Here is a 24155-nt window from a genome sequence, read left to right as displayed (position 1 = left end):
AAGCACCTATAGCTGGCAATGAGGCCAATGTCCTTCATGAAGCTGGCTGGCTACTGAAGGGGACACAAGAGAATAGTTCTTGCAGAGGGTTAGGTTAGCACCCCATTGAGCCATACCCACTCTAACAGTGGCTAATCTAACAGAGACTTTTCTAGTGACGAATGCATAGGATACTATGAAAATGCTGCTAAAGAAGACAAGAAAGAAGGGAAAAAAAGAAGAAAACCCGGTTTTCTTTTGCTCAAAAATTTCCTTCTGCGCTTCTGGTCAATACAATAAAAATAAGCCTTAACTTTTAAATAGTCAATAACTAATAAAAACAATGTAAAACTATAAAACGGTAAGTAGGCTGACTAGAAGGAAACTTAAAATATTCCAGTTATTTTTAGGGGAGTCTGCATCTATGTTAGAATGGAGATGGAAGTAGGCTTAGGGGCCACCCAGGCTCCAGTCAAAATAACAGCAAAAGGCAGTTTACTCAGTGCTATTTAGGAAGCAATTGCCAACTGCCCATGGTGGCGCACGCCTTTAATCCCAGCACTCAGGGAGGCAGAGGCAGGTGGATCACTGTGAGTTCAAGGTCAGCCTCGTCTACAAAGAAGTCCAGGACAGCCACAGTTACACAGAAAAACCCTGTCTCAAAAAAAACAAAAGGTGGTGGTGGGGGGAATGAAGCAGCTGCCTTGATCCTAAAGCTGGTAGTTAAAGGATACCATCTTTGAGTAGGTCTGTTTAACATATCAGTTTTCAGCATTTGCTGTGGACATAGGTTCTGGACCTGCACTTTCCCACTTCTTCACCATAGAAGCTCCCACAAGATCAGCAGCGTTCTATTTTCACTTTAGAGGAAAAAGTTTAAAATTAAGAGAAGTAGTCAGGCAGTGGTGGCACACACCTTCAATCCCAGCACTAACAAGGCAGAAGCAGGTGGATCTCTGAGTTTGAAGGCAACCTGGTCTATGATGCAAGTTCCAGGACAGCCAGGGCTACACAAAGGCGGCCTGTCTCAAAAGAAAAAAGTTAAGTGTACGACTTACGGTCACAGAGGTTAAAGGTAAAGTAGTAATCCAGCCCATGAGTGCGATTAGCCTCTCCTCTCCTCTCTCTCCAAAACTTGCCTTAGCATCCCAAATGCTGGGATTAAAGTTGCGTGCTGCTACCACACCTGGCTTCTTTCTTCTTATTCAAGACAGGGGTGGGGGGCTGGAGTGGTGGCTCAGTGGTTAAGAGCACTGGCTGCTCTTTCAAAGGACCCGGGTTCAATTCCCAGAACCCCCATGGCAGCTCAAAACTGTCTCTAACTCCAGTTCCGGGGGATCTAACACCCCCACAGAGACATACACACAGGCTAAAACACCAATGTGCATAAAATATAAATAAATAAATAAATATTAGGGAAAGAAAAAGGACAGGGTATGTGTAGGTGACTGTGAACCCATGATAATGATTCAGCTTTTAGAGTGCTAGAATTACAAGTCTGTACTACCATCACAGTAGGAGGGGGAGGGGTGCAAGACAAGGTTTCTCAGTGGAGCCATGGCTATCCTGGAACTCACTCTGTAGACCAGGCTGGCCTTGAGTTCACAGAGATCCACCTCCTGAGTGCTGGGATTAAAATAATGTGTTTCTTAACCAGTTCTTCTTTAAAAATAATAATAGTAACAACTTATTTAATTTTATGTGTATTAGTGTGAAAGTGTCAGATCCCTTGGAATTGGCATTACAGTTGTAAGCTGTCATGTGGGTGCTGGGAATTGAACCCAGGTCCTTTGGAAGAGCAGACAGTGCTCTTAACCATTGAGCCATCTCTCCAACCCCCCCTTTAAGTATATTTTTTTAAGTGATGTATTTATTATGTATACAATGTTTTGCCTGCCTATGTGCCAGAAGCAGGCACCAGATCTCACTGTAGATGGTTGCTGGGAATTGAACTCAGGACCTCTAGGGAAGAACAGATGGGGTTCATAACCTCTGAGCCATCTCTCCAGCCCCCTAACCAGTTCTTTAAAACACATTTAAGAATGACACAAATCTGTCAAAATGAACAATACTGGCTTGGGTGTAGTGGTTCATGCTTAAAACCCCAGCATTCATAAGGCTAAGGCAGGAAGATTATGAGTGTGAGTTCAGTGTGGGCTAGCCATATAGGAAAAATCTTTCTTGTTGTTTTCCTTTTGAGGTAGGATATTAGAACATCAGCCAGAATTTTAATTCAAAAAGTGCTTGGAGGTGGTAGCACACATTTGTACCCTTGCACAAGTACCAAAAGTACTTGGTAGGTTAGAATACAGAAAAATTAAGAGTTCACGGCCAGCTTCACATCAAGTTTAGGGCTATCCTGGGCTACACAAGACTCCTTCAAAACACAGCTAGGAAATTTGAAATCACATAGGCTTGTAAGTAGTGCCAAGGCATTCCCTTTACCTGATACATTAAGAATTCACCTGTCAACATTTTAGGCAATGAGTTTAAGTTGTGGAGTACTGCTCAAGCATGAGAGCGTCTATATTTAGAGCGAAATCTAAACACACAGTTCAAAAGCTTTCTGACAAATGTTAATCCCAGTACTAGGTAAGCAGAGGCAGGCAGGTTTCTGTGTGTTTAAAGCCAGCTTGGTCTACATCAGTGAGTTCCAGGACACCTAGGGCTATGTAGAGAGACCCCGACAACATACTATCACAATAGAACAGACTGTGATAGGAAAGCACCCAATCAGTAACTCATTCTTAAAAAATTCCCTCCCAGGCATACGTAATCATGTATTCCTCAATTCATTCCCTCTTTCTTTAATGCTAAAAATGGCTATCTGACACCATATGCCACCTTATCAATCAGGGAAGAGTAACGGCAGTACACCAGCTTTAGAGTGCCCAGGAGCCAGAACAGTAAGCTGTGCTGGAGATCATGATGGTATTCATACTGAGGAGAGAGGGCGTGGGCTCAACTAGAGCATAATCCCTGTCACTGGCCATTTCAAGATTTTCCACTTTAAGAACATTTTATATACTCTAGCCCAGGCCATTTTAGAAAGCTAGAAACAAACTTACAGTTCACTGCAACTTGTTAATCTTCTCAGAAACAATCAGCAGCCAATATGACACAGATGCAGTATCTTTACTAAGTACAAACCTCGATGTGTTTTCTAGCCAGGGAAGACAGCAGTTTAAAATCAGCTATACACACCTCTAAATTCACACTCAGAAGCTGAAGCAAGAGGGCACAACAGGGAAACCACGTCTTCAAAAACTATGTATTCCTAAGCAATGAAATACGAATGAAGACTTGCTTTTGTGAGTTCATATCCAAATTATAAGAAGAAAAAAAGAAAGGATTAAAATAATCCAATTACTCCAGCCAGACTACTCCTCTACGGAGCTGGACTTCCAAAGAAACACCAATACAACAGACATCTCACCTGATCCCTACTGCTACAGAACATCTGGGTGCAAACGTACACTTATCTACAAATTTCACACAGGGTCCGAGACAACAGCCTTTCAACCTAAAACCTACAGCTTAAATCCAGTAGTCATACTTCCAGAAAAATGACCAAGCTAAGTCTTTACTAAATTTATTTAGTCCCCAGTGAGTCTGAGCAAGACTACCACTTTAAATAATTCCAATGAAATAACTACACCTTACTACTTCATTTGTAGCAAAGCTTACTTTTGTGTAGCGATGGGGGGATCTGGAGGTGGGCAGCTTCTTCAGGTCAAGGAAAGCATCTCCATTTTCTGTTTCATCCACACTTCTCTTCTCCATGGCTTCTTGGTGTACAATTTTTTTGCACCTGGAAGACAAAATTCAACACAAAACTGTCAAACAGAACAATAAACATTCAGAAAGCTTAGCTGCTTATTAAACTGAAACATTGAGGGGAAAAATCTAAATAATTTTGTAAAGAAATCCATCCGAAAATTATGGGACTAGGCAGAACTAAATTGGAAAGAGAACCACCTGAAGTTTTCAGCGTATCCCACAGCGTAGAGAAAACAGAAGTGGAAGGAGCCCAACTCTGGGCACAACCTTTAATTATCTTTAATACAAAGAGAAACCAAAATAGTCGCTGCCACCCACGAGAATGGACCTGGCGGTGGTGGTGGGGAAGTTTCCCAGAGTAGAGTAGGGGCAAGACTGGTTAGGCTGCCGATCCGGGAACTCAGGCTGCCCGAAAGTGCCTGTCACTTGTCAATGGATGGCACCAGGTGCTCTCTATTACCACAGTGTTCGGGGCCGATGAACCGGTACGAGCGCACCTCTCTCAGCCAGCCACACCTGTGGCCATGTGAGGGGCGTCCGCGGCGAGGAGAGGGCCGGTGCGGGCCTCCTCTGGGCAACTCCGCTCCTTAAACCAACCCCCGGCCCCTCACCCAAGCCCCAGGCTACAGGCCTCCTCGCGGAGAAGGGCAGGGACGGTACTCACGGAGGGAGGCGGGCCGGAGGGAGCAGGGACCAAGTCCACAGGTCGGCCGCCTAGAGCCGGCGCAGGCCCGCCTGCTGCCCGCCGGCCGCCCGCGCGCCTGTGCCGCCCCCCGCGCGCGCCCTGCCGCCCGCGCTCCCGGGGCAGCGCGCCGTCCTCGACCGCAGGCCGGGGCCCCGCGCTTGCCGTACCCTTGTTCGGAGCGCCCGCCGCCGGGCGGCCCCGCGCGTCGGCCGCCGCGTCCCCCCGCGCCCGCTCCAGGCCCGGCGTCGCTGCCCGCGGCCTGCGCTTGCGCCCCCCCCCCACCAACCCGCTCGGGCTGGCTCTCCTCAGCCGCCGTAACCGCGGCCCGGCCCTCCGGCGCAGCTCTCCGCCCCCTCCCACTAATAACCCCCGTCGCGCACCGCGGGCCCAGGCACCGCCCTCGCAGCGCGCAGGACCTGGGGTGTCCGCGGCGGTGCCTTGCGGAAAAGCCGCGCTGGGCCGCGCGCTCATCCGCGCTGGGTTCTGCGTGGGCCGGGTGGCGAGGGCACGATAGTCAGACGGGCACGGCGGCTGCGGGGACGTGGGCACGGCGGGAGCTGTGGGAGCCGACGCCCGAGCTCGCAGGCGGCCGCCGTGGGCAGCTCAAGGAAAGGCGCCTCGTTCCCACGCGTCATGGGGGGCGGAGCCAGCAGAGCGCAGTCCCGGACCCGCGCCACGCCGGCGCGAGCCGGGTGGTCTGGGTGGGTCTGCGTTGGCTGGTTGTTGGCGGTCACCGGGCTGTGCCATTAGTGGGGATCGGGCAGCCGGGCCGATTAGGAGAACGTAGCAGTGTTCTGTCTGTTTACTGTCGGCGTGATCAGTAATAAAGCTCTGAGCGCCCTGAATCTTTGCTTTTTTTTCCTCCTAAAACTGTCCCTGAAGTTACTAGGACTGGTGCACTAATAAGCAACTTTGTTACAATTATTTTGTGATCCCACGTGAAGGAAATTGACAAACTGAATTATCTTTCAGTGAATAATCTGAATCTCGCCTTGTCCTACACGGGAAGAGAAGAGTTAAGTATCTGGGGGAAATTAGATGGCCTTTGCCTGGGTGCCGAAAATCAAGTTGACGGAGGATACAGATACGGAGGATCCAAGAACTGCCGCTCGGGGAAGGTCGCTTGTGAGCCTGGACTGCATGAGTATGCTGAGCGGTTTCTGCACGGTGGGACTGCCCAGAATTGATAGGGTTTTTTTTTTTTTTTTTTTTTTTTTTTGGCGCGGAGGGAGACGGTTGGTTGTTTTGTTTCTCTAAAGAACAGCGAGGCTGAGCATATTGGCCTGAGCATTGTAATCTCAGCCTTGCAGAGCATGAGTCCGGAGGTCAAAGCCAGCGTGAGCAGCATGGCATTTGAACACCATCTACTTCACTTGGGAAACTACTTCCCTTTCTTTCTGTGAGCCTTGACAACAAAAGTAAAAAAAAAATATTCCGTCTGCAATGATTAACAGTAAAGTCTTTCTTACAAACTATCTTTTGCGATAGGTTTTTACTATGTAACCTCGGCTAGCTTCCCAAGTGCTGGGCTAACAGGCGAGTGCCTCCAGAAATGCAGACAAGAGGCAGAGGAACATTTGCACATAGGCCTTTTTCTCCATTGCCGTATAGGCTGTGTAGAGTTAGGAAATGTAGTTTTCTTTAGCTAGTTTAGACGGAAATAGCAGTACTGAAGATTAATTTGTCAGTGAAGGGGGAAAGCCTTAGATAATCTGCATAAAGTTTCTTTGAAAAAAATTTAATATTTCCTATGCAAAGACACACTGTAGGGAATCAACAGTGGTTCCTTTTATGTTCGTAAAAGCTATCTTTGCCAGGCTGGAGGTAATAAGAGTGTTTTTTTGTTTTTTGCTGTTGTTTATCTCAGCACCACAGGCAAAACAAAAACAACCGATTTTCTTTGGGATTTAGATTCTTAAATCTGAGAAATATAGGACCAATCCCCTTGCTATGGACTACAGAAGGCACTCTCTCCAGCTGCTGAGTTAGAGACCCAGAGCTCAGGCATGCTAGGTACCAGGACTCTACCTGACTTATACAATATTTGTAGTCAATCCCAGCTGTTAATCAGTGCTAGCCAAGAACTCTTAAAAACTGAACAACATTTCTAGCCCAGGAACTTACTTTCTTGAAGCTACCAAGGGTCACTTACTGTATTTCACCACCCTAGACATGTCTCCTCTGTCAGAAAGGGATCAAAGTTCCTGCTTTTCTGTCTTGAAATAATTAGAGGTAACATTGAAATGACCTGGACCTGGATGGACATGGTGACACAATCCTGGAATTGTTGCATTCAGGACACAGGCATATCTGTGAGCTCTAGGCTAGCATGGTCTACATTGTGAGTTCTAGGCCAGCCAGAGCTACACAGTGATGCCCTGTCTGGAACATGGAAGGCAGGGCCAGGAGAAACGTCTCAATCGTTAGGAGCATAGGTGGCTCTTCTAAGGATCCCGTTTGATTCTTAGCACCTACATGATTCGCTCCACGTGTAACCCCAGTTCCAGAAGAAACACACTACAAAATTTTCAGGTAAACCACTAATACACATAATCTTAAAAAATTAAAAATAAAGTAAACAAGAAAAAAACAGGACTGAGAATATACCTCAGTGGTAGAGTACAAGCTTCGCATGTGTAAGGCCCTCAGTTTTCTTAGCATCCACTAAAAAAAACAAAAAAAACAAAAAACAAAACAAAACAAGTCATGCCCCAAACTAGAGGATAAAGCCAGTATTTTGCTTCCAGATTTATAAATTGGGTAGGTACCAACAGCTGCTCTCTGGTCCTTTCATCACTTTAAGGGCTAGGAGCTAAGACCCCTTAGAGGATCCTTTATTCACGTGCTTGGGAATCAAAGGTTGCTATCAGCTGGGCCTATGGAGCTTTAAAACACACATGTCCTTTTTAATTAAAAAAATTTATATTAGTGTTTTAGTACCTTGTGTGTGTGTGCATGTTTGTACCTCATAAAAGACTCAGAAAAACTGTACTGTGTTTAAGAGGACAAGGCTTGACTTCTTTCTTTTTCCGTCAGAGCTGAGACCGAACCCAGGACCTGTACCACTGAGCTAAATCCCCAACCCTGACTTGACCTCTTTATATGGGAGAAATGTCAACTTGTATGTGTTAAAAGTGCCATAAATCATATATGATATCACTGCTTAAGAAACTGTTGCTGGGGGCTGGAGAGATGACTCAGTGGTTAAGTGTACTGTCAACTCTTCCAAACGGACCTGGGTTCAATTCCCAGCACCCACATGGCAGCTTACAACTGTCTGTAATGCCAATTCTAACGGGTCTGACACCTTCACACTAATGCACATAAAATAAAATTATTAAAAACAAAACAAAAAAACTGTTGCTGGTCTGGAGAGATGGCTCAGAGGTTATGAGCACTGGCTGTTCTTCCAAAGGTCCTGAGTTCAATTCCCAGCAACAATATGGTGGCTCACAACCATCTATAGTGAGATCTGGTGCCCTCTTCTGGCCCGCAGACACACATGCAGGCAGGATGCTGTATAAATAAATCTTTAAAAGAAAGAAAAGAAACTTGCTATCACAGTTGATACTTGGAACTAATTTCCTGAGCCCTCTTGTCTATCCTAGTTTGGGCCCACTCTCTACTGGGGTCTTCTAATGGATTTTAGAACTGTGGCTTCATCTGTCTATATTCTAAAAGTCTTTGTTTCACCCTGTGAGAGAGAAAACAATTACTACATAGGATTAAAGGTAAAACTTTACAAGAAGAGGCTTTAGAAAATTTCTTTCACCTCTCTGGTTAGGCACTTGCTAACTCTTGTTCCTTTATGGACTTTTTTTTTTTTTTCTTTTCTTTTTTCATTTGAGACAGGGTTTCTCTGTTATGTAGCCCTGGTTGTCCTGGAAGCAGGCTGGCCTTGAATTCACAAAGATCCACCTGTCTCTGGCTCTTGCATGCTGGGATTAAATCTACCATGAGGCCTAGCTACAACTTTGGTTTTAAACAAAGGAAATGCTTCATGAAGTGCTAGACACCAAGAAGGCTTTACTTTTTGTTATTATTGTATATGATGGTTTGAATGAGAATGGCCCCCATAGGCTCACCCATGGGTGGAAATGGTTGGGAGGGATTAGGAGGTGTGGCCTTGTTGAAGGAGGTGTGCCGCTAAGCTTCAAAAGACTGGCATCTTCCACAGTGTGCCCTTCTCTGCCTCCTGCTTGCAGATCAAGATGTGTGCTCCCAGCTTCTGTCCTGGTGCCAGGCCTTGCTCCCCATATGATGACTCTATCCCTCTAAAACTGCAAACCCCAAATAAACTCTGCCTTCTGTAAGTTGCCCTGGTCATGGTCTTTTTTCTTTCTTTCTGTTTGTTTTTTCCAGGCAAGGTTTCTCTGTGTAGCCTTAGCTGTCCTGAATTCTCCTTGTAGACCAGGCTAGCCTCGAACTCAGAGCAATCCTCCTGTCTCTGCCTCTCTGAGTGCTGGGATTTATTTTTCTGTTACCTTTATTTGTGTGTGTGCATGGGCATGGCTTATGGCTAGAGGTCAAAGGACGACTTTTGAGGGTGAGTCCTCCCCCACCCCTTCAGGATTCCTGAAGATTGAGCTCAGGTCCTATGGCTCTGTGACAGCTGCCTTTACCTGCTGAGCCATGTTGACAGCTCAGCAGACTGGATTTTAACACTTTATTTGCTTGCTCATTCAGTGTCATTCTAGCCCAGGCTGTACTGGAATTCAGTAAATAAGCCAGGTCATGTGGAACTGGCAGTGAGTATCCTGCCCCAGCCTCCCACAGATGCTTGTCACCAATAACTATTTTTAAATACTTTGAATTACAAAATAAGCATTTCTAGAAAAAAAACCCCAAAACCGTATTGAGTTTAATCTTTTTAAATTTTTGTGTATGTGTTATGAGTTCAGGAATAGCTGCATACTGACACTTGCACAGCAGACACAGACTGATGGAAGACTAAACAAAAACTGACCAGTCAGGGCCATAATCTGGACTTGGGAACTAGACTGTGATGCTGGTCTGTTTCTAAGGCAGTTTTGTTTGTTTGTTTGTTTGTTTGTTTTTAATATGAAAAGCTGTAACCAGGTAACAACCAGGAAACGAGGTGTAGTAAGCGAGGGGGGCAGCATTACATCATTTTGACAAGCTAAACATAATGAATTTTGTTCCAAGTGTATTGTGTTGTATCCAGGTAGCCAAAGCACTTTAAGCTGATTGGCTGGGATTTAAGATAGAGTTTGTTGGAGGTTGGTCTGATGTGTGTTACTGGCCCTTAATGTAATCCAGTGTAAAATATATCTGATTGGTTGATTAAACGGCCTATACCTGGGCAGGGCAGAATGGGGCTGTGGCTAAGGTTCCTAGGCTTTGGAGGACAGAGAGGATCACTGGAAGGAGACCAATGGGGGTGGGGGGCGGGGATGCCCAGATGGGTTAATGTGGAGTAAAAACCACTCGGGCTGAGGAAGGACTCCAATAATGGCATGAAAAGGCCCAGATGAAGAATCAAGCAAGTACCATGGGATTAGGGATGAAAGGCAGACCAGATGAAGATGATTAAGGTGGACGGCATTGGATGGGGGCTGCGAGATGGGGATGGATGGTGAGGTTATTGACAGTGTAAGTGAAATACCTGCCCAGCCCAAGGTAAACAAGGCAATTATAAAATCTAGCAGGTGTTTGTGTCTTATTTATGAAAGCGGGTTAAATAAAACCACTATGATAATCATAGGGCAAATAATAATAAATATAGCCAAGCACCAAAATTATTTTTTACAAGAACTCTTGGGGGCTTTCCAGCTTTCTGGGAGTAAGGAACATAGTAATTTTACCTCTAACAGAACATGCATTTATCACCTATTTTATGTTAAGCAACAAGCATCAAACTATTGAATTGTATCTATGTAGTCATGCAGAGCTTGGGAACTTGAACTTAATTTTACCTCATACTCAAGATGGGGAATGGGAGGTAAAATGGCTTCTGATATGCTAAGCAAGGTGACAGCAGGTGTTAACAGAGAACTAAAGTAGGTTTCAATAGAGGGGCTATAGAGTTTAAGCAGGTTACAACATATGAGTGTTTTGCCTGCATATAGGTCAAGAGAACGCGACTTGGAGTCATAGCCATTTAGGAGTCACCATGTGGGTGCTGGGACGAGCGACAAGTGCTTTCAACACTGACTCATGTCTCCCACCCCTTGGTTCTGAGCTTCAGATACCTACCCAATAGTTAGTTCTCCTTGCTTTTAATACGAAATTTCTTAGACTTTGCTGAGAGCTCTGTCTTTAAAAGATACACACTACTAATTGGCCGGTTTGATGCGGAAACTGCCGATGTGCGCCACCAAGCAATGTGGAAACACTCTTCTGTCCCACGCCGTTCTGGTGCAGGAGGCTTAACTGGAGACCCGCTTCCCAGACGCCCCCAAACTTCCGGCCAAAGAGCCAGCAGAGAGAAGCCTGAGGCCTCCGTTCCACGGAGGAGAGGGCGAACCGAGCGCGACAGAGCAGCTTCCGGCGCGGGCCACGTCGCCGTGGAGACGGGGGCGGGGCCGCCAGCGCGAGGCGCGAAAGCGCGTTGCTGCGGGCCTTTGCTGCAACCTTTCTCTGCCGTTTGCTGAGGAGCCGGCTCCCTCAGGTATGAGGCCAAGCCTGGTGCCCTCAGCCTTCGACTGGCTCGCCCTCCTGGCTTGAAGCTAGCAGAACGCGGGTGCCTGGGAGCTGGGCCCCGAGACTCCCCGGTCCGAGCTTCCTCTCCTGTGGAGTGTAAGAGCTGCTGCCTACCCACAAGGCTCTGCTCCGTGTGTGGAAGTGCGAGCTGAGCATGCGTGAGGTCCTTTGCTGTCCGCCTTTCTTCTTGCCCCGGCGGCGCTCGCTCTGTTTGCAGGGCCTGTGCATCCTCCTCCCCCTGGTGGAGAGCTAGCTCTCCAGGGCGATTCTTACGCCCGCGCGAAGCTTATTAGTCTGTGCAGATCCATATTCGATTCAGGGTTGTGCCGGGGCGAAGGCTGGTTGTGTACACTGATATCAAATGACCAGGCAGAGAGCAGAACCCACGTTGCATTTGTACCATGGCTCCTCTTCTGGGATAGTTCCTGAAGGTGTATGGAGGCTTGAACGCCGGTGGCACCTCTGCCACTTGTTAACCTTGAGCATCAACCTGGAAAATGACACCAGGCACCTGCTGAGGGGCTGTGTTAAAGTGGGTTATTCATGAAAAATGCTTTGGAGAAAGGCTGGACCCTGCGCTCTCTCTGTCATTTTAACTGTCGTCTTCGAGCCTCAGATTGTGTGTTAATTACCAAGTGTTGAGAAAGTATGATTAATAGGGAAGGCTTCTGGAAGCAGTAGTTGAAACTTTATTCCGGGGCCTGAGATATAAATGTCCTCTTTCTTAGTAGGATCTTTTTTTTTAATTACACAATACCATAGCTACTTGTGTGTGTATTTCAAATTATCATAGTTAAAAAAACCAAAATTAACTATTTTTAAAAGAAAAGATTATGTATTAAAGGAGCCAGAGGGGTAGCTCAACACTTAGGAACTTTTACTACTCTTGGAGGAGACCTCGGTTGGATTTCCAGCATCCAGGTCTGATGACTCACAAGGCACCTATAACTCCAGCTCACAGGTAGATTGCTTGTCTGGTGCCCTGGAGGCTTTGGACTCCATTTCTCTCATCTCTGTAACACAAGGTAGTTCATTCACACTAGCCTGATAACCAGACTGGCTACCAACTGATGATTATTAAAAAAAAAAAAAAAAAAATTTAAAAAGGAGACTTGTGTGTGGCTGTTTTGGCTGCCTGGGTGTCTGTGTACCTTGTACATGCCTGTTGGACTCAGAGGCCAAAAGGGGGAGGTCAGAAGAGGGCATTGGATCCGCAGAAACAAACTTTCAGGTGGTTGTGAGCCACCACTGGGTTCTGGGAATTTAATCTGGGTACTCTGGAAAAGCCCTGGACAGATGAGCCATCACTCCAACTTCTGTGCCTGTCTGTCCCCAACCCCAAAAGATTTACTTTTAATTTTAGTTATGTGTCTTCGGAGGTGCATGTGCATTTGTGCCCTTGGAGGCCAGAGTCATTGGATTTACAGTTGGTTGTGAGCCATCCAATGTGGGTGCTGGGAACCAAACTCAGGTCCTCTGCTAGAGTATTCTGTACTTTGACTGCTGGGCTCTCTCCATCCCAGAGCTCAGCCTTATTAAACTATAGCTCATGACTCCATACAGGGGGCGTCTTGAAAAATTTGGTAGGCATAAAGGCCTAATCATGTGACCAAAATGAATTAAAGAATCAAATGGCATGATTCTGAGGTGTTTGGGACAATGCTCATTTGTGTTGTATCATGTGACCTTGTTTGGGGTGGTTTTTGCTTCTGACATGGATGTGTAGTGTCTCTCTTCAAACACTCACACCACCACAGGTCAGTAAACAAGGCCTGAAACTCCTAAGTTGAGGTTCAAGATCAAGTTATAAATCACAGTATTTTTTTCCTTTCCTTTTTTTTTTTTTTTTTAAATTAGCGACAGGGTTTCTTTATGTGGCTTTATGCATTAATTTATCTATGTGTTCATTTATTTATTTTGAAGCACAGTTTCACTGTGTAGCCTTTGACTGGCCTGGAACTCACAATGTGTACCAGTCTGGCATCAACTCATGGAAATCTGCCTTCCTGTGCCTCTAATGCATGGATTAAAGGTGTGTAGTATCATGCCCAGATTAAAATAGATTTCTGGAATACTTATTAACAGGAAATGTTTGATTTGCATACATATTTTATATATTTAGCATTCTTTTTTTATATAGTTATATAGCTGGGATCCTATAAAAGTGTTCCAGATGGGGGCTGGCGATGGTTCAATGGTTAAGAGCACTTACTACTCTTCATAGGATCCAGATTGGATTTCCACACCCACATTCCAGTTCACAGCCATCTGAACTCCTGTTCCAGTTTTTTTCTATTCTGGCTTCCCCAGGCACTGCACACATGTGGTACATAGAGAAAACACCCATAGACATAAAAATAAATGATTAAATTAAAGTTTTAAAAATTCATGGGAAAGTGGTCACCAGTGGGAAATAGTTAAGGAGCCCTGCCCTATGGCAGCTACCCCTTTGCCTTCTGACCATAAAGTTTGCCTTTCTGGACATTTCTTATAAATGAAATCATTTAAGTGGGGTATGGTGGAGCACACCTTTAATTGCAGCCCTCAGAAGGCAAAGTAGGCAGATCTCTGTGGGTTCGAGGCCAGCCTGGTCTACACAGTGAGTTCCAGGACAGTCACGGCTATACAAGAGAGACCCTGTCTCCAAAACAAAAGCAAAACATCACAGACACATACAAACTGAAATCATAATATGTGGAGTCCTGTGACTGCCTTATTTTATTCTCTGTGATGCTCTCAAGGCTCCTCAGTTTTTAAGCATATAGTACTATTTCGTTTACTTTTTAAAAAAGATTTATTTATTCTGTCTGCATGTATGTCTGCATGTCTGCACAGCAAAAGAGGGCATCAGATCTCATAGCCACCATGTGGTTCCTGGGAATTAAACTCATGACCTCTGGAAGAGCAGCCAGTGCTCTTAACCTCTGAGCCATCTCTTCAGTCCCTTCATTTACCCCCCCTCCCCCCGCACCCAGACATGTTCTCATTATGTAGCCCTGCCTGCCCTGGAATCATAGGCTGGTCTTGAATTCACAAAGATGTGCCTGCCTCTGCCTCCCAGGTGCTAATAATGAAGGTGTGCGTCACCATGGTTGTCCTTGAGCATTCTTGTGTAAGCTTGTATGTATTACATGGTTTCAGTTTTCTTTGGTGCATGACTAGTAGTGGATCCGTTTGTTTTTTATTATCATTATCTTAGGCCAGTCTGCATATGCAACTGAAAGCCAGTGTCTAGCAACCTTGGTTTTTCTTGGGCTTTCTTTGTAACTAACGTTATGTGTATATTTTTGTTGGGAGGAGTTGGTACACACACACCTTTGGTCCCAGCACTTGGGAGGCAGATGCATGCAGAACCCTGAGTTCAAGGCCAGCCTAGTCTGCACACTGAGTTCCAGGACAGCCAGGGCCACACAGAGAAAACCTGTTTGGAAAAACCAAATTCAAAATAAGAAAAAAAAAAAAAGGAACAACAAATATTTATGGATATTTCAACTTAGAAGCAAATTCATGTCCTTGTTGAGAACAAACCTATCTCCTAGCCTTTCAGTACATTTTTTTTGGGTGGGGGAGTGGAGGGAGTAGGTTCAAGACAGGGTTTTTCTGTGTGGCCTTAGCTGTCCCAGAACTCACTCTATACACCAGTCTGGCTTTGAACTAACAGAAATCTGCCTGCCTCTGCCTCTGGAGTGCTGGGATTAAAGGTGTGGGCCACCAGACCTGGCTGCCTTTTCACCTGTGAGGTTCCAAACGTTTATTTGTTTTGAGGCAGGGTAAGCCACGTTGGCCTCAAACTTGCAGTGATTTGGGGCTGGAGAGATAGCTCAGTAGTTAAGACCACTTGCTTTTCTTGGAAGAGACCCAAGTTCAGTTCAGCTCCCAGCATCCGCATGGTCCCTGTAAATCTGCTTTTTTCTTTGTTTGTTTGTTATTGAGACAGGGTTCTCTGTGTAGCCTTGGCTGTCCTGGACTGGCTGTCCTGGAACTCACAGAGATCCACTTCTCTCTGCCTCCCTCAAGTGCTGGGATTAAGAGCACCACCAAGCCTGACTTGCCTGTTACGCTAATTCCAGGAAATCTGACGCCCTCTTCTGACCTCCAAGAAAACTAGGCACTCATGTGGTGCATGTACAAACATGCAGGCAAAGCACTCACATACAAAGAATGAATAGATCATAAAGAGAGAAAAGCTTGCAAGGATTCTTTTGTGTCTGGGACTGAAGGTGTGTGACACCATCCCCAGTTTTATTCAGGGATGATGATTGAACCTAGAGTTCTTTTTGTGGTTGGAAAGCAGTATAAAAACCATCTCCATCCAGCCCTGAATACAGATTTAACATCATCAATACCTTCACCTTTCATGGATGAGATCTTTCATGGTTAGTTTGTGAAGGGACCGAGCAGCTGTGCTGCCATGACAGGCTTGGTAAGATACTGTAGGCCTGAGTTTCTGTTTCCTGGTAATGTTCCCACAGTTGCTTAGATCCTCCTTATTTCTCAGAACATGAAACTATAGTCCATGAAAACGAGATACAATAACTCAATAACCTCCCTGAAAATCAGAAACAATAATTTAGTAGCCTCCTTTGAAAAGTCCCTAAGCACTCTTTGTTACCTGGACACGCCCTGCTGCTTGGACACTCCTTGCAGTACCCCCTATCCCCTAGATCAGCACCAACCAATCAGCTTAAGAAGAGTTTGCTTTTGCTAAATGCGGAACAATCATGTAACTGCCAAGTTGGAAAGCCCTGTTCCTTGCTCAGACCATAATAAAAACCCAGCTTTGCAGCTAGCTCTCTCCCTAATCCACTGCGTTGGACAGTGGGTAGTCTAAGCTTAGGCCCAAAATAAAGGTTCTTTGTTCTTGGTGGTCTTTGGGGTCTTCGCAGTCTGGTTGTAACAGTTTGTTACTTGTTTTCGTTGAACTGTGTGGCCTTAATTATGATGACTTTGATTTTTTTGAATATTATTGTAAGTGCGTCATAGTCATTCAGCCTAAGGCACTTTCCCTCTATTAGCTAGCCTTCCGGGTGTACCTAAATCTCATCTCTCAGTCTTTCTTCCTGTATCTGTTTCCTAAGGCTTTGTAGCGAGCTGTCACCAAGTTGGTAGCTTCGAATGATAATACGTGAATTTTTTCATAGCTCTGGAGACCAGAAATTTGAAGTTAAGGTGTCATCCTCTCTCTGAAGGTTTAGGGAAGATGAAGATCTCTTCCATGCTTTTTTCTTAGCCTTTAGAGTTGCCAAAAATCCTTTGTGTTCTCTAGCTTCTAGACACACATTAAATAAAGAAATAGATATAGATAGATAAATGTAATTAAAAAATTATTATTTTTATGTACATTGGTCTTTTGACTGCATGTTTGTCTATGTGAGAGAGTCGGATCCCCTGGAACAGAAGTTACAGATAGTTGTGAGCTGCCATGTGGGTTCTAGGAATTGAGACCGGGTCCTCTGGAAAAGCATCAATGCTTCTATCTGCTGGGCCATCTCTCCAATCCCAATAAGTGTAATTTTCAAAAACCTAAAAAAATTTAAAACTGCCTAAATATTCTTTTATTTTTCCACCAAGACAGGGTTTCTCTGTGTAGCCTTGGCTGACCTGGACTCTCTTTGTAGACCAGGCTGGCCTTGAACGCACAGAGATCGGCTTGCTTCTGCCTCCGAGAGTGCTGGGATCACAGGCGTGTACCATAACACTGGGTTGTCTTGGCTACTTTTAAGTCAGCTTGACACAAGCTAGAGTTATCTGCTAGGTGGGAAGCTCAATTGTAAACGTGCCTCTAGAAGATCCAGCTTAGGGCATTTTCCTTTCTCTTTTTTTAAGATTTATTTATTAGTATACAGTGTTTGGTCTGCATGCCAGAAGAGGGCACCAGATCTCATTATAGATGGTTATGACCCACCTTGTGGTTGCTGGTAATTGAACTAAGGACCTCGGAAGAACAGCCAGCTCTCTTACCCTCTGAGCCATCTCTGCAGCCTGGCATTTTCTTAATTAGTGATTTATCGGGGCGGGCCTAGCCCATTGTGGGCAGTGCCAAAAACCTCCTAGTTCCAGGAGAAAGACTGAGCAGGTCAGGATCCCTCCATGGCCTCTACGTCAGCTCCTGCCCTGTTTGAATTCCTGCCCTTACTTCCTTTGATGATAAACTGTGATACAGAAGTATAAGCCAAACAAACCCTTTCCTCTTCAAGTTGGTTTGGTCATGGTGTTTCGTCACAGCAGTAGAAACCCTATCTAGGACAGAAAGAGAGCTTCCATGCTTAGTACTGCATAAAGAAGCAGAGGGTCGGGGACCTCAGAGTAGGCAGGCAGCTGTTTAGAAGTACAAGCTTCTTACTTGTACAAGCAGCTTACTCTCTTTTATCCCTTTCTTGCAGCTATAGGAGGAAGATAAAAGGCTTTGGTTCTTTAATAATCTAGTCACAAAAATCCATATCAACCATCGGTTGAATTTTCATCAGAAGGGTTCAGAACAGAATGGAGAAGAAGATTGGCTCTAGGTACGTGATGGAACAGGGAAAAATGACTGCTGAAGTTATGGCTTAACTGCCGGGATCACGGGCATGTGGCACCACACCTGGCTAACACTGGAAATTCAATGTTCAATGGTTGGCAGAAGTCACAAGAGGGCAGCTGGCAGGTACATGCAGTGGGAGGAGCCAAGCTTGGAGGTCCCGGGTGGAGGGCACTGGGACTCCTGTGCAGCTGTGCTTCAGAGAGCATTTTTGTTTGTTTGTTTGTTTTGCTGGTGCTGTGTGCTTGCCTGCACAATACCCATTAGAGCTCAGAGTAAAAAAACAAAACAAAACAAAACATGAGGTTTCAGTTCAGGCAATGGTGGCACTCAGGAGACAGGCACCTGTGAGTCCAGCCTGGTCTACAGAGTGAGTTTCAGGACAGCCAGGACCACACAGAGAGACCCTGTTTCCAAAAACCAACCAACCAACCAACAAAAAAAAAAAAAAAAGACTAGGCCTAATGACCCCACCTCTTGTTCTGTAGTTTCCCTTAAGGGTATTTCTGTTAGAGCTCAGGCAGCTTTCTGTTTGCAGCGCAGTTAGCATCAACCTCTGAGTTTGCCAGTATAGCTTTGTTCAATGTTAAAGTGTATTTATGTTGTATGAAGAGATCTTTTTTTCCTCTTCTTTTTCTTTTCTGCTTACATATAGGTCTTTTAGGGATGGCGTGGTAAAGAAACCTTATTCTCCAAAGGTACTGCCCCTTAAATCCTTCTCTGGGAGCCAGAGGGACTCACCTAGAAGATATCACTCCTTATACTGTCATAGCTCACAGCATTGGACTCGACACCGGTTAAGAGAGCTGCGCATCAGGTGAGACTTTGCATTTGCTTTTCCTGCTTGGCCAAAATGAAGGAATAATTCTTCATTTTTCTATGCCCGTTACTTGGAGAACTCTTCTGGGTGGAATATTCTGATAAAAAGAATATTTAGGGCCAGGCCTTATGGTTCTTGCTTTTTTTTTTTTTTTTTTTTTTTGAGACAGGGTTTCTCTGTGTAGCCCTGGCTATCCTGGAACTCACTCTGTAGACTAGGCTGCCCTCAAACTCACAGAGATCTGCCTGCCTCTGCCTCCTGAGTGCTGGGATTAAATGCAAGTGTCACTGCCGCCCAGCTTGATTTTAGCTTTAGAAACCGGTCCTGTCTTTTCTGTTTGATGCAAGCTATGATACCATCTTTTGATTCAGACTGTGGTCCCTTCATTTGACACCTTAAAGTTTCCCTGTCTTTTCTGGAAAACTTGTCAGCCATCTGGAGTTTAATGTGTGTGCCTTTTCTCTCTGTTCAGGTGTCTGGCCAGAAAGTTTCTGTATTTGTGGATGCGGAGGACTTTTGGAAGAGTTGCTCCTTCCAAAGCCAGGTACTGTTGCCTCAGACTCTGCGCTGCTGCTGAGCTTCTGTCTTCTTCATCACCAGGCAATGATGGCACACGTCTTTTATCCCAACACTGGGGAGGCAGAGGCAGGTGAATCTTTGAGTTTGAGGCCAGCCTGCTACAGAGTGAGTTCCAGGACAGCCAAAGCTACACAGAGAAAACCTGTCTCAAAAGCACCAAACACCTTTTTTTATTTTTTTAGTTAAAAATATCTTTACTCCCTTCTCTTTTTCTTTCCACCTTAACATTATTGTCTTTATTTATTTTTAAAGTCAGGGTCTTACTCTGTATTTCCAGCTGGCCTGGAATTCACTGTGTGACCAGGCTAGCCCCCAGCTCAGAGTGCTGAGAATAAAGGTGTGCACCATCACAGCCCGTACTTTATTATCATTTATTTTTATTTTTATTTTATTTTTTGTGCATGGGTGTTTTGCCTGCATTTATGTCTATGGGTGTCAGATCTTGGAGTTACAGACAGTTGTGAGCTACCATGTGGGAGCTGGGAATTGAACCCGGGACCTCCTGAAGAGCTCTTAATTGCTCTTAAGCGCTGAGCCATCTCTCCAGCCCCCACTTCATTATCGTTTTTAAAGTCCATCTATAGTTTGGGTATGTGGATGTGGGTGCAGATGCCTGCAGCATTCAGAAGAGGTTATCTCCTGGAGTGGACCTACAGGCAGGAGGTTGCGAACCTCCCAGCGTGGGTTCCAGGAACGGAATTCTGGTCCTCTGCCAAAAGTAGCACCTGCTTTCAGCTGCTGAGCCGTCTCTTCAGCTCCAAGGTTTTGTTTTATAGCCTCTACATGACTGTCATTGTGACAAGTGTGTTGTGTTCCTCTCTGTCCCCTAGTAACGCCAGCAGGCGGGAACAGCTCCTAATACAAGCTTGTACTGGAGTAAGAATTCCATCCATATTAGTTATCTTGATGGGGTTGTGAAGGGAACCAAAGACCCAGGAGAGCCACATGTGCTCATTCAGGGGATTGCTGAGCCTGACTGGTTGTCTTCACTGAGGGCAGAACCTTGGGAAAAGTTGGCATTGGCCAAGGAATGTCAGTGAGGAGCAAACTCCTGTGAAGTACACTGTTCTTCGTCAGACTGTATAAGTAATGTGTGGGGAACAGAGCTTTTGCTGGGGAGACCATCCCCTGTGGAGCAGACCTGTTACAACTGCACTGGGAAATCTGCAGCCGCCGGAGCAGAGCTGTAACACGTCGGTAGGGGAAGCCTTTCCCTTCAGAGCTACTCCAGGGTGTCCCTGAGGGGTCAAATCAGTTATTGACACCAAAGAGGGAGATGTGGGAAAGATAAGGGGTAGTAGTGGTATTTGGCCCAGAGCAGTTAATGAGAGGCATGGTGAGAGAGTCTAGTAGTCCCAAAGGTGAGGCTACAAATGGTGGTCGTGAGTTTGACCTGGGAGAGACACAGAATCAGCACTGACCAGGCACAGTGTTATTTGGTAGCTGATATGCAATTAGGATGGCCCAGATTTGTTTTATGGTATTTACAGGACCAATGGATAATCTTTTGGCCACTTTTACAGTAATTTTTTTTTTCAGAGAGAAAACAGGCATAGTGGGTAAGCCCTGGTGAAAGAGAGAGGAGAGATGGATAAGTTGTAGGAGTTGTAGGAGTCTGAATCAGCCTTTGACGGATAGATAGAGAAGACTTTCCTGACTTCATTTGTATAGATTGTTGGTTCAGAGATGGGGTCTCTTGGATGTTAAATATCCATATGTAAGAGCTATCCTGGCCAGGCATAGATAGGAAGAAATAGAAAAGGAAGAGGCAAGTTTAGATATAAAAGATTTCCAGATCATTGGTTTGTGTAGTGGCAGAGGCTGTCACCAGTGAAAATCAGTCATGCCAGTTTTGGCTATTAAACTGTACTGAGGTCAAGTTGTTATAGTAACAGAGTGAAGCTCTAATAAAATCTGAGTCCATGGAGGAAGAGAAGGGTTGCAAAACAAACTCCTCCAGAGGGAGTTCCAGGTGGGAGCTGAGAGACTTCAGGATGGAGCTGAGAGACAGGAGGGCCGAGGTCACAAAGGATGAAAGGAAGCTTCGAAGCTTGACAGCCCAGAGATGGGGAAGCAAGGAAACAGGGAGGTTGGTTTCAATAGAGAAAGAGGAGAGAGTTGCCATTGTAGTGGGTCCGCAGAGGGAAGAGCAGGCTCCAGGAGCCAGGAAGAGGACACCTACAAATAGGTGAGGAGAGACAGATGGTTAGAGCAGATGGAGGGAAGAAGTGACTGAAGAGGTGGACTCTAGAATTTAGAACCAGATATGATGGGTGGCAGAAGCCAGGAGAAACAAATGATCAGTTCACACTTGAAGAGTGTCAAATCAGCAGTTGAGTCAGTTGGCAATGTTGAGACACGGGAAAGGTGGCCATGGCTGAAAGGTAAGTGTGACATCCTCTATCAGTGCTACCAGAAGAGAGGACTTGGGAAGGGGGTGGCATTTTGAGACCCTTGTGTATTAGAAAGTGGGACAGTTGGTGAGGAATGAAGACAGTAACAGGTGCCTTGACTCGAAGGCTAACAGTTTTGATTCGCGTGTAAGTTCAGCTGCGGCCAGAGGTACATTCTTGTGTGTGACATGGAGGTGTAACTTTAATACATTATTAAACAAGCATTGTTTTTATATCCTACGTTTTATAAACTGAATCTAGCTCTGTCCATCAAAGCAACCATGGCAAGCTGTAAATGTCGTCTTTGTTTCCTCAGATGAGATGAGAGACAAACCCACGTTTTACTAATACATGGCTTGGGCTAAGCCCAGATCATTTCTATCTAACTATCTTTAGGCCTAGCCAGAAAGCTTCTATCCTCCATACAATCTAATCTTCTGCAAGCCTGGACCTTGAAAACTTTAGCTTCCAGCCGTCATCTGCTAACCCAGGCCTAGAATGTTTTCAGGCTCTGAGACTTACTGCTGAATAAGCTCAACTCAGGTGTTCTGGGTCAAACTCTTCTTCAAGCTGACTGATTCGAACTGGCTTCTCTCCCCTTCTCACTGAATTGCTGTGTTTGGAAAAACTGCCTCTGGACTCCACAAATGGAACTGCACACACTCAAGTGAACCGTACCAAACTGTACTGTACTCAAAAGCTCTCCACTGCTGTCTCCAAAGACTCTGCCTCCTCTTAAGAAGCTTCTCTTTCCTGTCTCTTCTCATGACAGTTGGGTGTATCCCAACTCTGACTCATTCTGTCAAATCTTCCTCTGGCCAGGCATGGTGCCACATGCCTTTAATTCCAGAAAGCAGGAGGAATCAGTGTCTTTTAGGTATGAGTGGCTTTAGGCTGTTGTTTTGTGCTTTTCCACTTCAATTAAAGCTGGTTCTGGAGCTGGACAAGGTGGAGGCAGAGGGGCAGAACTCTGTGAGTTTGAGGCCAGTGTGGTCCAGGATAACCTCTGTTACACAGAGAAACCCTGTCTCAAAAAACCAAAACCAAACCAAACCAAAACAAAAAACCAAAAAACTTTTAATTTGTCACTTTGCCTTCCTTTCAATTAGACATCATTGTTTGGGATTAAAAGTATATACTAAATCCCAGCCAGAGGGATGAAAGGTGTGTTATGTCTATATTCCAGCTAGAGGGATGAAGGGAGTGTATCCCAGCTAGAGTAATTAAAGGTGTATACTAAGGGAGCGTCTGTATTCCATCGAGATCACACAGACCTAGGTCTTTGGATGTGACCCCTTGCCAGAGTAACCATGTTGTTGGATTAAAATTCCCCTACAGCAAGCAGTGTGAGCAGTGGCTACTGGCAGCTGGCAGCAGCAGAGAAAACAAAAACAAAACCAATAAACACAGAACACAGAAAGCTCACACACTGAAAGACCAGTCAGAAACAAAACACGTGGTGGCCACCATCATTCACATATTTGACTGAGCCTGACCCATTTCTGTCTTAGGCTCCAAGTTCGCCACAAGACTTCTGGACACACCAGAAAACAAAGACCCAACTGCACACCCAGACAAAACTTTCCAACCTCTGACTCATTCTGTCAAATCTTTCCAAACAACCAGGACCAGGCAGGCAACATCTTGCTTTTGCCCTGGGTGGGACTGAAAGGGTTTTGTAGTTGGGTGATGAGAGGGGGGTTATGCTTGGCTATAGAGGGGTTTTGGGTGTTTCATACTCAGGGATGCACTTGGAAGACTGGCAAGGGAAAATGTGTGTCAGATTGTGTGATTTGGAGGAGGAGGAGAATGGTAGCAAATCTGGGGTCAGGTGGATGGAGGGAGAAAAAAAAAAATAGAGGCTCTCGCTTTGGCTAGGATGTCCCTTTCCAGCAAGAGGATGGGGTAGGTTGGTACCATAGGAAGGAGTGTGTACGGTGAAGGCCCCTGCAGATACAGCTAAGGAGTTTCCTGAGGCAGGTAAGGCTGTCTCCCTACCCCAACAATAGGGAAACAAGGAGATGTGAGTTCCTAATACTGCTCCATTAGGAATGAGGAGGTGACCCCAGTGTTGAGAAGAAAAGAGATAGATCACCCTGGTACTGTGGGATCTACATGGGGCTTGCTGTTGGAAATGGCAGTGATCAGGCCAAGGGACCCTGGGCCCTCTCAGTCATCCATGGCCAGACCTAGGAGGTCGGCGGAAGGGTGATCTGGGCTTAATGTCCTCATGCCACTTGGGGCCAGTCAGCACCCCAGTGCTCTTCTTGATGACATTTTGGACATGGTATGGATTGCTTATGAGGATTCAGACAAGCCCAGGCCCAGTGACCCTCCTTGACCTCATTTGAAACAGGGACTTTGGGAAGCCAGGGAGCCTGTTGCTATGGCCAGTTAAAAGGCCTTCATTAGCTTGTGATGTTTTTAGGCTTTTTCATTTCTCCCATGGTACACCTTAAAAGATGGTGCTGAGATTTCTACCTGGTAGGGGTTCTTTCTCTGCATGTTAAAGTTTGGTCCTAATATCAGGGAAACTCTGGGAGAAAAAGTAGCTCGTAAGGATTTGTTTTTCAACTGAGGTCTCTGGATCCAGACTGGTCTATCGTAAGAGGGCTTTTGTAAGGCAGTCTAGAAATTCAGCTTTTGTGTTTGTCCTGGATGACTACTTGGATTTTTTTCCCCCATAATTTACTGCTTTAAGGGCAGCCTTACAGAGACCAGCAAGTTATATATTGA

General features: G+C 45.5%; 2 protein-coding genes across 11 annotated transcripts in view; one reads left to right on the top strand and one right to left on the bottom strand.

Annotated features, from left to right (window-relative positions):
• Eif4enif1 (eukaryotic translation initiation factor 4E nuclear import factor 1) overlaps window positions 1-4834 on the bottom strand; it is a 46848-nt gene extending 42014 nt beyond the window's left edge. The window contains exons 1-2 of one of the 3 annotated variants that reach the window (XM_060365527.1): window positions 4612-4834; window positions 3667-3790 (exon numbers count right to left, since the gene is read on the bottom strand). In XM_060365527.1, coding sequence (XP_060221510.1) covers window positions 3667-3762 — 96 coding nt within the window. In that variant the 5' untranslated portion in view covers window positions 3763-3790; window positions 4612-4834. The other 2 variants (XM_021652058.2, XM_060365528.1) reach the window with 2 other exon arrangements.
• A 283-nt stretch (window positions 4835-5117) lies between these two features.
• The window catches only part of Sfi1 (SFI1 centrin binding protein), a 71512-nt gene continuing 52474 nt past the window's right edge, over window positions 5118-24155 (top strand). For 6 of the 8 annotated variants that reach the window (XR_009585075.1, XR_009585076.1, XM_060365526.1 and 3 more), the window contains exons 1-4: window positions 10975-11075; window positions 17491-17613; window positions 18283-18444; window positions 18920-18991. Coding sequence is in view for 6 of the 8 variants with exons in the window: in XM_060365526.1 (XP_060221509.1) it covers window positions 17591-17613; window positions 18283-18444; window positions 18920-18991 (257 nt within the window). In the remaining 2 variants the exon portion in view is untranslated. Of the gene's footprint in view, window positions 5612-10974; window positions 11076-13118; window positions 13140-17490; window positions 17614-18282; window positions 18445-18919; window positions 18992-24155 lie in introns of those variants that run through there. The other 2 variants (XM_060365522.1, XM_060365523.1) reach the window with 2 other exon arrangements.

The sequence above is a fragment of the Meriones unguiculatus genome, chromosome 12, assembly GCF_030254825.1.
Source record: "Meriones unguiculatus strain TT.TT164.6M chromosome 12, Bangor_MerUng_6.1, whole genome shotgun sequence".
Taxonomy (NCBI): domain Eukaryota; kingdom Metazoa; phylum Chordata; class Mammalia; order Rodentia; family Muridae; genus Meriones; species Meriones unguiculatus.
This window is presented reverse-complemented; position numbering and strand designations above follow the sequence as displayed.